This window comes from Protobothrops mucrosquamatus, unplaced genomic scaffold (genome assembly GCF_001527695.2).
Source record: "Protobothrops mucrosquamatus isolate PMUCROS unplaced genomic scaffold, P.Mucros_1.0 scaffold212, whole genome shotgun sequence".
NCBI lineage: Eukaryota > Metazoa > Chordata > Lepidosauria > Squamata > Viperidae > Protobothrops > Protobothrops mucrosquamatus.
This window is the reverse complement of record NW_015386566.1, coordinates 2059532-2076844: the sequence shown is the minus strand read 5'-3', so window position 1 is coordinate 2076844 and position 17313 is coordinate 2059532. Positions and strand designations below refer to the sequence as shown.

General features: G+C 37.8%; 1 protein-coding gene across 2 annotated transcripts; it reads right to left on the bottom strand.

Moving 5' to 3' along the window:
* Positions 1-258: 258 nt before the first annotated feature.
* DUSP12 (dual specificity phosphatase 12) lies at positions 259-15585 on the bottom strand. 2 transcript variants are annotated; one of them, XM_015814041.1, is made up of 8 exons: positions 15310-15585; positions 13741-13854; positions 13529-13647; positions 8704-8800; positions 5990-6176; positions 2571-2720; positions 764-823; positions 259-530 (listed from the first exon to the last, which is right to left on the bottom strand). In XM_015814041.1, the coding sequence occupies exons 1-7, from the start codon at positions 15564-15566 to the stop codon at positions 806-808; spliced, it is 942 nt and encodes a 313-aa protein (XP_015669527.1). In that variant the 5' UTR covers positions 15567-15585; the 3' UTR covers positions 259-530; positions 764-805. The 2 variants fall into 2 exon arrangements, with proteins under 2 accessions (XP_015669527.1, XP_015669526.1); XM_015814040.1 differs by lacking the exon at positions 259-530 and having other exon boundaries at positions 539-823.
* Positions 15586-17313: the final 1728 nt, after the last annotated feature.

The following is a 17313-nucleotide window of genomic DNA, read 5'->3' as shown; positions in this document are numbered from 1 at the left end:
TGCAAATAGAAACCAGGCACTAAACAACAGCCCAATCATAGTGCTTTGAACAGCTAGAATACCATTCAAAATGGCCATTTTTATGCTAGTCAGAATACATTTTTGGGGTTCCAATCTCAATTCAGAGCCTTTGCTTGTCTCTTGCGTGTGTTTGATTTTGAAGGCAAAACTATAATTTTGAATCAGACTGCCCAGAGGTTGAAATATTTTCACATACCCAGTAAATAGACTCTATGAAATCATTTAAGGCCATCATCTTCAAAGGAAGGAGGAGAAATGTGTTCTTTTTGTTTTATTTATTTATTTTAAATAAATTTTGGTGCAGCAATGGCAGGAGCCTTTAATAGAAGAAAAGGTAACTGAAAATCTATGGTCATGTATGAAATGAAGAAAGTGAAAAAGCATTGCCTCCAATGTATGCGTATGCTAATGCGGAGTCAGAGCAATATTTTTTAAAATAGTCTTCACCTTTTGAATTGTAATGATACTTTATCAGAAGAATAAATGAGCATCCCAAAAAACAAACAAACCTGGAGAGAAATGGGAGAAAATACAGAGCAATCAGTTGGCAATCTGGCCTAGAGATTTACAAGGTGGAAATTCCAGACAGAATACAAATTATGGAAAAATCTATTTTTATTGTGTTTAGTGCTGTGGAAATTAACAGCACTAAATTTAAATATATGCCCAGTTAACATGATGAAATAGTAGACTAGTATAATTTGATAGAGCTTTACTAGAATAAACTAAATAAAATACTTACTGCCAAAAACATCTTTAGTGGCAACAGTTATAATAGTATGAATTACATCCAGGTGTCTCTCTATATATCAAAAAATAAAAAGAAAACTTCAATATTAAAATCCACAAAGCTATTTAAACTTTATGAATGACTCTAATTAGAATTTAAAATGTAGGACTGTAATAATTGTCAGCAACTTTGAAGTTATGATGGTATAAGCTGATTTAAAAATCTAAAATGTGAAAACAATACAAGAAAATACAAAGGCCATAAAAATGGATTCATAAAACTAAGATCTACAAACCTATACACCAGTTATATGTTTATGCATTTAAATAAGCATAGGATTAAAACAGTACAGTTACATTTTGAATGCCATAAAGAATAAATCAATCACTAAAATCCAGAAAAGGACTGCAACACACCAATGTAAATCTTAACATGGTAGTATATTGTTGCATGATGTTTGATTAGGAATATGGAACGTCCAGCAAGTTTCAAACATATTTATTGGACAAGATAATGTTATCATTACAAACTATGAATTTAACATACATTTCTTAGCTTTTTCTAAATTTTCAGGAGCCAGGAAGGTGTTTCAGTATATGCCCAACACTTCTTCTGACTTTTATTAGTAACAGTGAATAAGTGACAATGATTAATCAACCTATCTGTAGATAAATAGACCTTCTATAGTATGCATAGGTTGGAAAGCTCTTGCTCGACTACAAGCTTACTCCACCTAAGCCTATGAAGAAGAGGTGGGGGGTAGCAATGACCAGGCTCTTTTGGTGTTGTACAACAGTTTTCTTTTGAAATATAGCCTCCACATTTTCCCAAAAAACTGCCTGAGACATTTTTTAATTTTCTTAGGTCTGAAAGTGAGATTTTTGGACTTTGTTTTATGACATTTCTGCTGCTTCTATAAGTTTCATTTTTTTTTGTCCTTGGTGTTTATGTTGTGTTCAGATTTCAAATTTTTAGCTTTAATCTCAGTTACCTTTCTACCATAAACTGCCCTGACCACTTTAACTCCGTTGAATGCAATTCAATATAGTTCTGACTGCCAAATTCTACTTCACAAGAATGTTAGCATTTTTTTAAAAAAAAAATCAAATTATACAAAATTAAAAAGAATATGCAAATATAGTTTGAATTTTTTAACTATAGTAATTCCAAAATTCCTCAAGAGAACCATGCTGAACAGTTCTTGCTGGAAATGGATTAAACATTCATACAATAGGCTACTTGCCAAGATTTGTATTTGAGCAGCTGGTGGCAAAACTCCCAGAAGCTGAGGTGAGCAACCCACTCCTTCTAAACTCCCCAACTTTCAGAAGAATTATCTTTACAGAAGCACATCTCATATGAGATCTTCTAACAAACCTCAATTATATTTTTGATAATTGAGCATCTCTATAATTTAACATCCTGCCTGTTCCCTCTCTGGTCATAAACTTGCATACCAAACTTTCTGGAATTATTTTTATTGGGAAAGTGCAGCTCACATATACAATGCAGAGTTGTTCAGAAGGAACAGCCTCTAGACATATTTGCAATTAATCTTAGTTGGCAGCAATCATGTTGTGCAAATATATCCTGGTGTGACCACAAATTTTAGTGTTCAGTTTAAGAAATTAAAACTATTTCAAGAAATGTTCCGTTGTGCTGTGCAATTAGCTCTGCTGTATATTTGGCCTACTATTATTGTAAAGTCAAAAGAAAAATACTGCACAAGGCCACTGATTCTTAAAGCATTGATTAAAGTGTGTCTCTCTATGCCAGTTATATGCAGTTTTCCTAATACAAACTAAGTTCACTTTCTCACATTCTGTGGCTCCCCAGTAGGCAATCTTTTTACTTCATCAACCCGATTCTTGTGAATCTGGAAGGCTGGAGTCACCCAATGGCCACAGGAACACTGCTCACCATGCCAGTGAAAAGAACCCAACTTTGATGCACATTTTGGGCACAGGAGCTACAAGAGAATCAGAGAGAAGGGACAGTTGATATTCTGTCTGCTCTTTCATCTTTAAAAAACAAGCATGGAACATGTGGAATTCTTAACTTTGAAACTTTTGGGGAGTTATGTCAAACTACTGAAACTTGGCCTCTTTTTTTACTGCCCAATTTCACAAACCCTGTACTCCTAGGTGTCTCTTCTTGTAAGCGCACCATTAATGTGTGACCCTTAGAAGACCATTAAAAAAAAACAAACAATCCAGTATGCTTCGTTCCACAGTTTGCTTTGGTTCCTGATTTAAAACATCCTATCCCAATTCCCTTGAAAGCATTCATCTTGTTCCCTCATACCGCCCACCTCTTCCTGGCCTCTTTTAAAAACTTCAGAAAATGTGTTCTCCATCTGGCATTCTCTTGAAATCTCAGAATTCCCTTTTGTTCAATTTTTCTATCTCTCAGTTTCCCATTCGTTGCCCAATCTATACGGGCTTCATATCTTCTACCAATACTGCACTTCTTTCCAGGCCCATGTGTGCCATACGACTTTTCATTTCTTCCAAAAGCCACATCATTTGTTTCCTTGAGAAAAATGGATATGTTTTTGATTTGATGTTTAAATACTGAAGGAAAGGGTGCCCTAGGATAATCCAAAATTAAATACAAACCAGACAATCATCTAAACTTTGTTTGTTCAAAACATATGCTTCCAAACATCAAGCTGATACACACACATAGTGTATATGTATGTGTAATACACGCACGCACGCGCGTGCACGCACGCGCACGGCCAACAACCCAACATCCTGATATAATAATAAAGAGGGCCTACATTTCCATAAAAATTCTTGATGTATCTTTCTTTTTATTGAACATAGTTTACTAGTTAATTTTCCATGAAAGAATACTGCATAGAATAACCCATCCATATATATACTGGGAGATTCCACATGCTTACAATACTCTGTCACTCATAAAGTAGTAGTCAGTGGAACTTTGTTCAGTAATATTTTTCTTTGGAGTTTTTAGATTAGGTACAATTAATGGTCACCCATGGTCTTTTCAGAAGATCTGTAAAAGCATCATAAAGCTAAAATGCTAAAGCAAAAAGATATTTGAAGAGCATATATAAGAATGGCAATTTTTCTTTACAACTGCTATAATAGTAATTAGCAATTTATATATGTGGTTTTGGAGGGTTTATTTATGTTTTTGTGTGTATGATAATGCTGTATAATATAAACACTTACAGATTATTCCCAAGGTATATTCCAAATTTGATTCTACATACTATAAAACCAGTATTTTAAGCTAATGGCACTCTGATTTATGAACCTTTAATACTCAGGCTCCCATTTTGCTGGGTATGCTCAGCATCTGTTGGAAACATGTGGAGTTTTGCAATGAGCAAGGAATCATATATAATGGTCCTTTCCAATTCTATGATTCTATTGCTGGAATTTCTTTGTTCTGCTATTGTTTCATTTAATATTAATAGCCTAGGCATTTGTTCTTTATACAGGTTGCTCTAAAACAATCAAGATGTTAATTTTTCAAAACCAAGAATAATTTCCTTTTCAGTTGACCAAAATAAAGGTAATTATGAAATTATATTATGAAAAAGGTCCCTCCACCCTCCCCCAGCTACATGATAGCACCAACTGAATTTTGTATCAATTATCTTTTTTTCATAATTCTTATTGAAAGTTTTTATTACAATAGTAAAAACAAATGCAAACTAAACACAAAGAAAGAAAAATAGGGAGAAAAAAGAAAAAATATAAATCATCACAATAAGTACAAACAAATTTGATACATCTTCACCCCCCTTAAGGTTACAAACAAATATCTCTTCCTATAATCTATCACTTATCTGTATACAAATCACCAACTTTTCAATTCTGGTATCAACAAAAAGTCTACAGAAACACATCTCTTATTTTATAGAAACATTTCTTATTTTATAGAAATTTGTCTTATTTTAACCTTCATCAAACTTTATATTCATTCCTTTTATTTCTAACTATCTTGATCTTTAATACATTCAGAAATGGTTGTAGGATTTGGTCTCTCTTCAATTTTTTTCCCATTCCAAAAGTTTTAGCAAACCTCTTTTGTAAATCCAGTAAAAAGTCATTATCTGGGTCCTTCTCTTGGTTTATCATTTGTAATTACACTTTGATTTTCAAAGTTTTAACCTACTTCTTTTGTGTATCCAATAGAAAATCATTGTCAGGATTCTCCTATTGTCTCACATTTCTGCTTTAATTGCCTTCTCTATCTTATAATCTATCCTTTTTTGTCATCCAGTATTTCTGATTATACAATTTCTGCATCAGGCAAAATTTGTTTTGTATCTGTCATTCCTTTATTAGCATCCATGGAAGCAGACATCATTGGTGACATTTCTGATAATATAGCTACTAATTTCTGGCCCCGTATATCAATTATATCTTTGAAGGATTCATATTTTAGAGTTAAAGGACAGCAAAAATAGAAAGCAAAATCTTTCCATCCATTAATTTCATGCTGTAAATTACTGCCATAAAATGAATTGGAAATAATTTTACAGTACCTTGAGGAAATCTGCAGCAATGCTGCATCTTCTATACAGACAACGTAGCAAAAATCTGGTGTTTTAACCACTTTTCACAATACCACAATATCTTAAAACAGCTTGTGAGTAGATAATTCTCTTTGAATAGAATTAGTCCTCATTTATCAGTTACTCTACATCAGGGGTAGTCAACCTTGGGCTCTTTTATGACTCATGGACTTCAACTCCCAGAATTCCTGAGTCAGCTATGCTGGCTCAGGAATTCTGGGAGTTGAAGTCCACGAGTCATAAAAGAGCCAAGGTTGACTACCCCTGCTCTACATGATGTCCAAGCTCTACTATATACAGATTGAATGAGCCTTGGGGCCAGAGTAATGCAGCTTCAATTCTATTGTGGATCATGATTTGAGTTAGGGATGATTCACTTCAACGTGGCCCATGCCATCTGTTGTCAAACTCGTCAGAAAGCTAAACAGAATGAACAGTATCAGGAAGGATAGGTGACTCCTTTTTCTAACATAGGCCAACCTTCAGCAAACTTACCTGGATGACAGAGGAGTTAAGCATACTTCCCTCCATCTAGTATGCAAGCTCCAGATGCTTTCCCCATATTCAAATTATTTAATGTATATAATAACATTTAAATAGGTCACAGCCTTTGTTCAGCTTTTAGCAAAGCAGCAACTATTCTGACCTTCTTCAAAATAGAAGTCTCAGATTCTTTTCCTCACCTGTCCTTCCAAAACTCCTAACAGTGCTGCCTCCATCCACTGCACTGGCTCAATAAAGTAAGAAGTACAGTTTGTTTGACCAGCACGGCCTAAAGGTCCAGGCTCTGAAACTTTTTTGTGAGCAAATGCTGCAGGTCCTTTGCCTTCGTCATGGGGCAAAATGCTTGAATTTCGGAACAGCAAACGCCTGTTTATCAAAAGGAAAAGAGCAAAAATCATTTGAAAGGATACCCAAGCAGCATTGCTACCTGACATCTGAAATGGTTTTTTTTTTACTTATTAGAACAAATGAGGTGGAAAAGAAATATATACACATAATCCTCGACTTACAAGTTCCTTCAGTGACCGTTCGAAGTTACAATGGCACTGAAAAAAGTGACTTATGACCATTGCAGCATCCCTGTGATCATGTGATTTACATTTGAATGCTTGACAACTGGTTCATATTTATGACCGTTGCAGTGTCCCAGGGTCACGTGATCACCTTTTCTGACCTTCCGACAAGCAAAGTCATTGGGGAAACCGGATTCACTTAACAACCGTGTTACTAACTTAACAACTGCAGTGATCCACTTAATTGTGACAAGAACATAAAATGGGGCAAAATTCACAATGAATTTCTCACTTAACAATGTACATTTTGGGCTCAATTGTGGTCGTAAGTCAAGGACTACCTGTGAACACAGCAAACCTGATCTAAAAAAGTTTCATTGTAAGAATTATACTTTTTAAAATAAATATTTTCTCATTTTCTTCATTGAAGCATAATGGCCCCATTTTCAAATGGCATGGAATTCCCACGTACTTTAGAGAAAACTAAATGATAAAGCACTTACCAGCCGTGAGGGGACTATTTTCAGTAACCAGTTAACTTGAATTATCACTAGATGGAGAACTACCTACTGAGCAGGCCCACAACATATAGATTAAAATAGTATTGCTGGATTTGGATCTCCTTATATCCCTTGCATATTGTTAAGCCACCATATCAGAATGAACCCATTTCCTTTTTAATATACTGTTCAGATTTTAATTATCTTATTAGAAAACATTTACCAGCTCATCCATCCACTATTCAATACCACCGACAATAAAAGTTCTCCAAGAGGTGTGGATTTCCTTCACAGGCAGCAATAACTTGCTCTTGTCTTCAAATTCCTTGCTACCATCCCAAATAATCCATAGTTAAAACAGAAAACTGATTTACTTTTAGTTTGAAATGTCTTTGATACATTGCAACACTATTTCTGGCAATAAGCTTCAATCTCAGGTGCACCCCCTACCCCATCTTTTCCATCAATCACTATGACATTCAGTGTTGATATACTACAGACAACAAGCAGGACCTGATTAGAGAAGACCTATGTCTTTCATAACCAGATCACCACTATTTTAGGATTGAATTCTAACCAACCCAGTCTTCAACATTTCAACATAGATCCATTTAACCATGGGTTTTTTTGCAAGATAAACTACCCTTTTGGTAGCTATTGGGTCTAACTATGTACAATACAGAACCATGTATGATAAGAACATTCAGTTGCAAGCAAAAATTACATTTTTTTCAATAAATCTGTAAGTGAACAAAAACTAACACAACTCCACATGGTAAAAATTTAAACATTACCACTTTCTGCAAAAATCTCTGCTAAAATTACCCCAAACTGGTCAGATCTACAAAACAGAACCAATGGACCACTATAAGTCACCAGTGATTTGGACTAATGAAACGAACAATGAACTCTTTGGCTACACAAAATTCTTTTGGAGAAAAAGAACACTTTACCCAACTTTTAAGTATCGGGGTGGCTCTATTATGCTTTCGGGTTGCATCACAGCTAATGGTAAAATATTATACATGTGAGAAAAAAATGGATTCTACTAATTATCAACATATTCAAGAAGCAAGAGGCCGGCAGTCAATGAAGAAACTGAAGCAGAAAAGAGGTTGGTTATTTCAACCAAACATCAGTCTGAAACATATCTCTAAATCAACCATGAAACACAATTAAAAAAGAAAGCTAAAATGAAGGGGGGAGGGGAGGAAAATAAATAATGGCTTTCACAGTCCCCAGACTTGCGTATCTATAGGGAGATCTATTTGCAGAAATATGTTTATATCATACTAGCTGTACCCGGCCACACGTTGCTGTGGCTCAGTCTGGTTAAATGGAAAAGAAAGAAAAGAGAAAGCGCATGTTTGTAATATGTTTAATTTCACAATGCTAGCATGTGTTGCTTTTACGTCCAACAGATGGCGCTGTTTTTCAAAAAAAGTATGTTTTACCTGTCACAGATGTGACATCTATATAATAGTAGGTATAAGGTATATAAAAACATGCGCGTATTCGAATGCAACGTTGTGTCAAAATTTCAAAGCAATCGGTGAAGAACTTTCAGAGATTTAAGATTTTGAACGTTTTTATTTATATAGAAGAGCTGTGTCAACTGCTATTCACCAGGGACTCACTGAAACATACAGTACACTCCGACCCCAATTTTTATATGCAACTGTTATTAGCTGTAAAGTTTTCTCAAAAAGTCCTTTTGCCTAGACTATCATTAATTCAACATTTAGTCTGTTTAAATCCCCAAGCAATTTAACTGCATTTAAAGTTAGCCCCCTTGGTCGCAAAAGTGCTAGAGCTCGGGAAACTGCTATAAACTGATCTCATAAGATACTATTCAATAAATGCTCCTCTGGAACCACGTACCTGCATTTCCTGCACCTGTACAGAATGTCATGATTTGGGATTTGATGTACTGTGTTTGGATCAATTGCGAAGAGATGACCAAGCAAGCCTTCTGTCTCTGAAAACCAGAAACAACGAGTTTATACTGTATACTTATAATGAAGCATCTCTGAAAGTTTAGAGCACTTCTTTATTGCAGGTATTTACATGTAGTCCTACAGCAATATTCCCACAGAAGTGTACAATAAAACACGTCTTAAAAGGATGGTTTAAAGCTGCAACAATTTATCCCAATAGGGCTTTAAAAGAACTAATATAGCTAAAATCTCCCAAGTAAGATTTTAGCCTTTATTAAAATAAGTCCACCAGGGTAACCATAACATTTCCAATTCAATATTCAGATACCACTTTTATGAGAATGCTGGGAGAAAAAAACACATAAAAATGTAATTAGCCATGTTTGCCCATGTAAAAAATTCAAAGGAGCAGCAACACTGTAATACTTATATTAGGTTCAAGAAAAGGTGACAAAACATTTTGCATTTGTCTAAAAATTTTACAGATGAATTAAAGAGAAGATATTTTGCCACAGTACAATAAGCTTTAGGTTGTCTCAGAGGCAATGACTATTCCATTGACAAGACCAACAATTCCTGGCAATTATTTAAGAATCTGCCTTTCGCTTTTTTTTTTTGCTTCAGTTTCAACCAGTTTAGAATCCTCAAAATGTTAATGCTTAATCATTAGTTCTTTTCTCGTGAAAAAAGGTGATAAAAATGCAGTGAATAGGATTAGTTTGGTTCTTTTGTAATATTGTGTAACACATATGACAAGTTCAACATAAAATATGGAAAGGGATATAAAAGAATGTTTTATTATTTTCAATATCAGCATGGTCTAGTCCAGGGCTTTTCAACCTTTTCACCCATTGTACCACTTTTAGGATATGGCAATATCCGAGTACCACCAGTCAAGCAAGGTGTCAAAAACTTGATGACCAAAAAAAAAAAAAGGAAAAAGTGATAAAGTACAGGTAGTCCTCGACTTACAACAGTTTGCTTAATGACTGTCCGAAGTTACAATGGCACTGAAAAAAGTGCCCCCCAAGCCACAGCCGAGCAAGACACCTGCCTGCCCACCCGGCGGCGGTCTTCCTCCTGTTCGAGGTTTTCATTGTTGTTAGCATTTTTGTTGGGGATTGGCAGCGGGGGTGGGGTGGGGGGTGTTTGGTTTTTATTCCCCCCGTCTGCTGGGTGGTTGCAGCAGGTTTTGGTCACTTCACATGACCCTGGGACACTGTGACCGTCATAAATAGGAATCAGTTGCCAAGCATCTGAATGTAAATCACAAGACCCTGGAGATGCTGCAACATTCCAGCTGATTAGTGCTTCTTCAGGGCTCAGCAGAAGCACCAGGATCAGCGCCGAGCTCCAGCTGGAGCCTGGCGCTGATCCTGGTGCTTCCACTGAGCCCTGACAGCCCCGAAGCGCCGTTCAGCTGGAAAGCGGCACTGATCCTGGCGCTTCCTCTGAGCACTGCAGCTCCAGCCATCTCTTGCTCAGGCTTGTGTGGTGCTGCCACCAGTTCAGTTCATTCCCCTCCCCCGCTACCACTGTTCTAGGATGGTCGTGTACCACCTGCCAGGTGCCAATGTACCACAGGTGGTACCCGTACCACTGGTTGAAAAGCCCTGGTCTAGTCTGTATTTTTATTTTTCCTTTTATTCTTCCTGCTTTTTCGAGGCAGAGGCTAGAGAGAGATGGATTAGAGGGGATGATACACACACGAGTGCTACGAACGGAGAAGGGGGAATGGAGGATATAGAGCGAATAGCAGCAACGGACTCACAATCTAGCAGAGCAACAGGAGCTGATTGGAGTCGGAGCAAGACGCACGGTGCTCCTCCCCCTCCTTTCTCTTCTTGCCTGCATGTCGTGCCCTCTCGGGAATTCCTTCTCTCACAACACCTCCTCCCGTTCCCCTTATGCCTCTATCGCTGGTAGGTTTTTCCCCCCCTCCTCTAGGTTACACTAGGTTCTTGACAACCTTACTCATTGCTCCCCTGCCCCCTATGACATATATACTTTTTCTCCTTCTTGAACGTGTTTAACACTGATGTCATAGACACATTTAGAACACACCCTAGTCAGCTGGGCCCGATGACGAGGTCCAAAAGCCGGATGCTGGCGTTATCCAACGCTATATAAGTCACTCCCAAAGTCTAGTCTTAAACCCTGACGATGTCGGAAGTTTCCGACGAAAGCTCGGTATTTATTAAAACTTTTCTACTTTGAATTTTCCTGGTGATCGTGATTGTTTTATCGTTTGACATATATATATGTCAAACATATATATCGTTATCGTTTGACATACATATATATATATATATCATCGTTTGACATATACATATATATATATATATAGTACAAAATAAAAATGCGAACACCAGGAGAATATAAGACAGTTAAAAGTTTAGTAAAAACCTTAAAAACTTTTAAAAGCATACAATCATAGGGGCCAAGCTTTCGTCGGATCCTTCCGACATCCTCAGGGCACAAAGTCAATCAATGGGAAAAGCAGTTATAAATAAACCAACGCCTGCATCCGGGCCCTAGATCTCGTGATAGGGCCGTGATAACCAATCATTGTAACATTCTCATTAACCCCTTTAACTATCCGTCTATCCTTATTTCTGCTGCCTTTCCGTGTCAAACCACCATAGGGGCGTATCACCTCATTAGGTTTACAATCACTCTCCAGATGTTTCCTCTCATTATAGAATGGAGTGTCTTTTACAATCCATCGTCTCCCCTTGTTGAAAATCATCCTTCCCACCATCCCATTTGTTCATATGGGGTTCTGACACAGAGGCACATCCCTCCAGTTTATCAGAAGGTCTCCCTCTGATAAAAACATCTGGAGAGTGATTGTAAACCTAATGAGGTGATACGCCCCCATGGTGGTTTGACACGGAAAGGCAGCAGAAATAAGGATAGAAGGATAGTTAAAGGGGTTAATGAGAATGTTACAATGATTGGTTATCACGGCCCTATCACGAGATCAAGGGCCCGGATGCAGGCGTCGGTTTATTTATAACTGCTTTTCCCATTGATTGACTTTGTGCCCTGAGGATGTCGGAAGGATCCGACGAAAGCTTGGCCCCTATGATTGTATGCTTTTAAAAGTTTTAAAGGTTTTTACTAAACTTTTAACTGTCTTATATTCTCCTGGTGTTCGCATTTTTATTTTGTACCATGGATATTCCCAGGAGTCATTCGTCTGTCTTTTATGTTATTTGCAACCATATATATATATATATATATATATATATATAACGTGCACATCTTTCTTGATAAAAAGAAGACAAGCATAGTTTTACTTAATTTATGCCTAATCTGAGTACAGAGAGAGGAAAGGTAGTCCTCGATCTAAGACCATTTGCTTAGCAAACATTTGAAGTTATGATGGTACTAGGAAAAAGTGACCTACAGACAGTCTTTGCACTTGTGATCATCACAATATCCTAATGGTCATGTGATCAAAATTCAGGTGCAGACCCTGGGTGCAGAGTCCCAGGGTCATGTGATCTCCATTTGTGACCTTCCCAACTGGCTTCTGACAAGCAAAGTCAATGTGGGAAGCTGAATTTGCTTAATGACCATGTGATTCATTTAATGACTGATGATACACAATCATGGCAAAGTCATAAAAGTGCACACAACTCACTTAATGACTATCTTGCTAAGTGATATTTCAAGGTCAGAGTCAACACCAGTATTCATCTCCTGATGGATATATATATATAGTTTCTCTATGTTTAATTTCAGATTTTGATTCTATAAGGTATAGTTTTAAAGAAGTAAAAATAAAACATAAATTTACCGTCTTTAATTTGTACCGCTCGGTTTTGTAAGACACACGTTGTTTATCTTACATTTCTCTTACGATAGCTCCAAGGACAAGAATAAAAAATGGTAAATTTTACCCAAGGAAGTAAGAGTGCTCAAGATGACAGGATGAATGTACAGAGGACAGGACTGTCCTAGGTGGCTTATTACTAGACCCCACAATATTGAAGCTCAGTGTGTGAAAGTGTTAGTTGAAAAACATGGTGGTAGAAAAATCAAGAATGAATTTCTTCTGAAGAAGACAGACTAGCAGAAGTGACAAAAATGCTATCAATCAGTTTAAAAACGACTAATGATTTATAGTTCAATCAAAGACAAATGGATTTTTGCATCACGTGTATTAATTCTCAGATACTGATTTGCCTCTTTGGATGCCTTCAACTATCCCCCCAAATCCTTGAGTATCTAAACTCAGGTGACAAGTTTAGCTAATCAGTAAAAGCAATGTCTGTTGAGAATTGAGCAGACTCTGCCATCAAAAGCAAAAAAAAGCTGGAGGGAAAAAAAACTGTACAAATAATATAAGAGCCATTAGTGACCTTTATATAGTTCGTTTTAATGCACTTGTCAGAGGCTAATTTTTGCTAGGATGGGTAGGAGCAAGAAAAATGAGAGATACAACATTGTTAATATTGCACATTGTTAGCTTTCTTACAGATATTGGGATGTTTCAAAGAAGCAGTAAACACCATGTTAAGTATCCTTTCAGAATTGAAGTTTCATCAGATAAGCTATCTATAATATAATTAACATACTGAAGAAAAGGGCTATTACAGTTCTGCTTACTGCCAATATTAAAAGGGTTGTAACTAGCAAAATATAGCAATAAAAGTACAGTTTAATGTAGATAGCACAACATTTAAGTAATGGAGTATATATGTGTGTTCGTGTGTGTGTTTGTATATATAATTACACATTGTAATTTATATTTGCCTTACCAAGACAGTTCTCTGCAATGTTTTCCAAACGATACTGCTTATAAATAATACTGTTAACATCAACCTTACAACCCATTTTTTCATAGAGTTGCAGCTGCCACTCAAAGCCTTCATTCATCCTAAAAGAAAGCAAAAGAAAACTGAGAGATCAGAGAATGTGTATTTTAAACCTCATGAGAAAACACTTTTGCCAAAGGAAAAATAAATCATACTTAGCATCAGGTTTGATGGCCTGAACAAAGGCATAGGCCTCTTGAAAAGTAAGATGATTAGTTTTCATTAAATAGGCAGTTACAATGGCAACACTTCGACTAACTCCAGCATGACTGTAAAAAAGAACAGGAAGACATAAGTGAAGTACTGTTTCCCTCATATATACCACAAAATATATCATTCCTTTTAAACTATATTTGCACCTAGAGTGCTGCTTTTTATAATGCATTTTAACTCAGGATCAGGAAGCAGAAGGCTGAGCACACCTCCCTCATCTCATTTTTGACAGCTGCATTAATATAATGCTACAAAATCAGGGAATCTAATCTTTCCCCAGTTCCCACTAGACTGCTTGGATGCAAAACAATTATTATGTATCATGATTATCATGAAATCCCCCACTTATTCAACCCTGGCAATTTTTGACATTACGTGACAGGAAGTTTCAGGTTGGTCTTTACTGTAATGGTTGGATGATGACAATTCTACACTAACAATAGTTTATTCATACATTCTGAACAAAAAAATAAGCCCCTTAAGAGCGTAACTGAAACAACAGTGTACCATTTAATCCTATGAAAATTAGGGCAATAACAGCATTTGTCATCAATGTATCAGTGATTATAATAAAAAAGAACTAACCTAGGAAAAGAAAACTATATTCTACATTCCACAATCAAATACATTTTGTTGATCAGCAATTATATTAATCAGTTTAAAAAGTGTTGGGCAGAACTTTTTAAAGCATTTTTTCAGTACTGTGACTGACAAAAAGACCTTGCCACAAGTTAATGTAGTGTACAGTTCCTCTTAAGATTTGACAAGGGAAAAGGCAAAATGAAAATTCAGGAAAAGAATGACAGCAATTTAAAAACCATCCTATTATTTGGGTTCACAAATCACAATAAACCATCATGTGACTTTTTTTTTTAACCGAGAATGAGATATGGTGTCAATTACAGTGAATTTTAAAGTAAGGTTTACATTTTGGGAGTATTTGCACACTCAGCAACAATTCTCTGCAAGTGGATTGCAGCATTAAATACCCACACACACACACCTCCAGGCAACCTTTTAACTTAGGTATTAGGCTTACAAATATCTCAAAAACTCTTTAACCCAGATATTACACAGCTTTAGGTAAAAGGAATAACACGGTGAACTCCAAAGCTCAAACGGAGTGGGCGGGGCTTTGTGACGTAACAAAGACAGTCTGGGAGGTTTTCTACGGAAGACGCGGGGAAAGTGCGGGCTGTCTGCAGCAAATAGTGGCTGTAAAGTAAATGATCCATGGAGGAACGCCGTATTTGGACCGGTTTATGTTTTTAAATACATAAAACCTTAAATCCGGTTGACACATGATTATACCCTAATGAGGGCAGAAATTTTCTTCTATACCTTCAAGAAGGCCAGCTGCACTATAATCAAGGATTCCTCTATCCTGATTTCTACTCCGAAACGTTGCTCAAAGCTAGTATAGCACAACAACAACGCGGTTGGGCTTTTGCCGGTCACATCCAGGCCACAGCCACCCCACCTCCCAAGCAGTCTCCTTAGGCCGGGCTCACCAGCGCACCAGGGCGCTTCCGCCGCCCTCCAGGACTTGGCTAAGAAAAGCCACGCAGTCGTCCAAGCGACTCAGCAGATCGCTCTGCGGACAGTCCAGCGCCTGGACAAACAGCGTGCTCTCAAAGCCCGCAAGCGCAGCGGCTCCGGCCGGCTCCGAGTCCACCTGCAGCAGCGCCGTGACGGCGGGCTTTCCGGAACCGTCTGCCGAGGCAAGATCGGCGCCGCTCAGATACAGCTGCGGAAGCACCGGCACCATGGCCTCCGCGCGGCTAGGAGGAAACGACGGAGGCTCCCGTTGCCCCGCCCTCACAGCGCCAGTCCCTGGCTCGGCGTGCGGCGGCGAATACGAAAGATGAACCCAGGGAAGTGGAGACTTCCAAGAGCGGAAACGACTTCTAATTCCTTTAAATTGTTTCTCAAATTGTGCAACTGTTAAGATGTGCGGACTTCAGCTCCCAGAATTCCCCAGCCCCATGGCTGGCTGAAGGATTCTGGGAGTTGAAGTCCACACATCTTACTGTTGCCCAGTTTGAGAAACATTTCTGAGTTTAGATCTTTTCTCTGTCATCCCGCCCCCACCTCCACTTCCCATTTAAAAGGAAAAAACAAAAGATATATATTGTTATCATTGCATTGGGACCCCAGGTTATCTCGGCCTTGGCTGCTAACTCTTCTTGAGGAAGGGGCCTTAGGAAAGGGGTAACATTAGGTGAATTATATTTTTAAATAAACATGGTCGATAATAGGAGAATCCTAAGTGTCAAACACACAATTGCCTAATTGACTCCACTAGGGGTACTGTTCTTTATTAATGTTTATTTTCAAAAATGGTCTCAAAGTGATGTTATTTTCTATTATTTTAGGGGTAAGCAATGTTACATGCAGTTCAAAAAAAGTACAAAATGCTGAAGCAAACTAAGGAAAAGAAGACACAATTAAAACTGGTTTACACAAACACTATTTATTATAGATCTGTACCTGCTAATTACTTTTGTATTCAATCCACATTCATTCAGCATCTATTTTTGTGTTTTCTTCTTCTTTAATGCCCCATTCCCACTGCATTCAACTGATTTTTTTATTTCTCTTGATGTACCCATGTTTCCCCAAAAAATAAGACTCGCTTTTATATATTTTTTTGCCTCCAAAGAGGCACCAGGTCTTATTTTCGGGGAATGTCTTACTCACTTACCTTAGGACCGCTGCAGCCAGGCCTTCCACACCCCGAAACCTGTCATGCCAATACCCTCCTGGAAATTCTGTAGCCTAAATAATTTAGTCGGGTCTGATGGAATTCACACTTCGACAATTTAACATATAGTTTGGCATTTAATAGTTTCTTTAACACCTCTCACACTAGTTTCACATGGTCAGCCATATTCTTGCTGTATATCAGGATGTCATCAAGATACACCAAAACCCCTTTGTACAAATGATCGTGTAGCACCTGGTTGATCAGCTGCATGAAGACAGCTGGAGCCCCCTGTAGTCTAAATGGCATAACTTTGAACTGGTAGCTGCTCATAGGACAGTTAAAAGCGGTCTTCCATTCATCTCCTTTTCTTATTCATACTCGGTAGTATGCTTCTCTTAGGTCTAATTTAGTGAAGACGCATCCCTTTGCTAGATGGGTTAGGTCCTTCAGGAGGGGGAGGGGTACTTGTTTTCTATGCTCACAGCATTGAACCCCTTATAATCCACGCAGATGAAGCGATCCGTCTTTTTCCTCTTTAAATAACACCGGAGCCCCCACCTGGGACTTAGCCAGCTCAGTGAAGCCTCTCGCTAGTTTTTTGTTCACATATTGCTGTAGTTCATCCATTTCGAGGGGGGTCATAGCGTACATTCTCAGCCTTGGGAGTTTGGCCTCCACTAATAGTTCAATGGCGCAGTCATTTGGCCGATGGGGTGACAGGATGTCACATTCTTTCTCACTAAACACCCCTGCTAAGTCCCAGTACTCGCTGGGAATGAGTGGTTCGCCCAGCCAGGGAATGGGAGCA

Excerpts from the sequence above, each read along its gene's own strand:
- DUSP12 (XM_015814041.1), bottom strand. The coding sequence starts at position 15,566 with ATGGTGCCGGTGCTTCCGCAGCTGTATCTGAGCGGCGCCGATCTTGCC. Across the intron at positions 8,801-13,528 it reads CATTGCAGAGAACTGTCTTG|AGACAGAAGGCTTGCTTGGT; the intron begins GTAAGGCAAATA and ends TCTGGTTTTCAG. Across the intron at positions 6,177-8,703 it reads TACAGGTGCAGGAAATGCAG|GCGTTTGCTGTTCCGAAATT; the intron begins GTACGTGGTTCC and ends TTTGATAAACAG.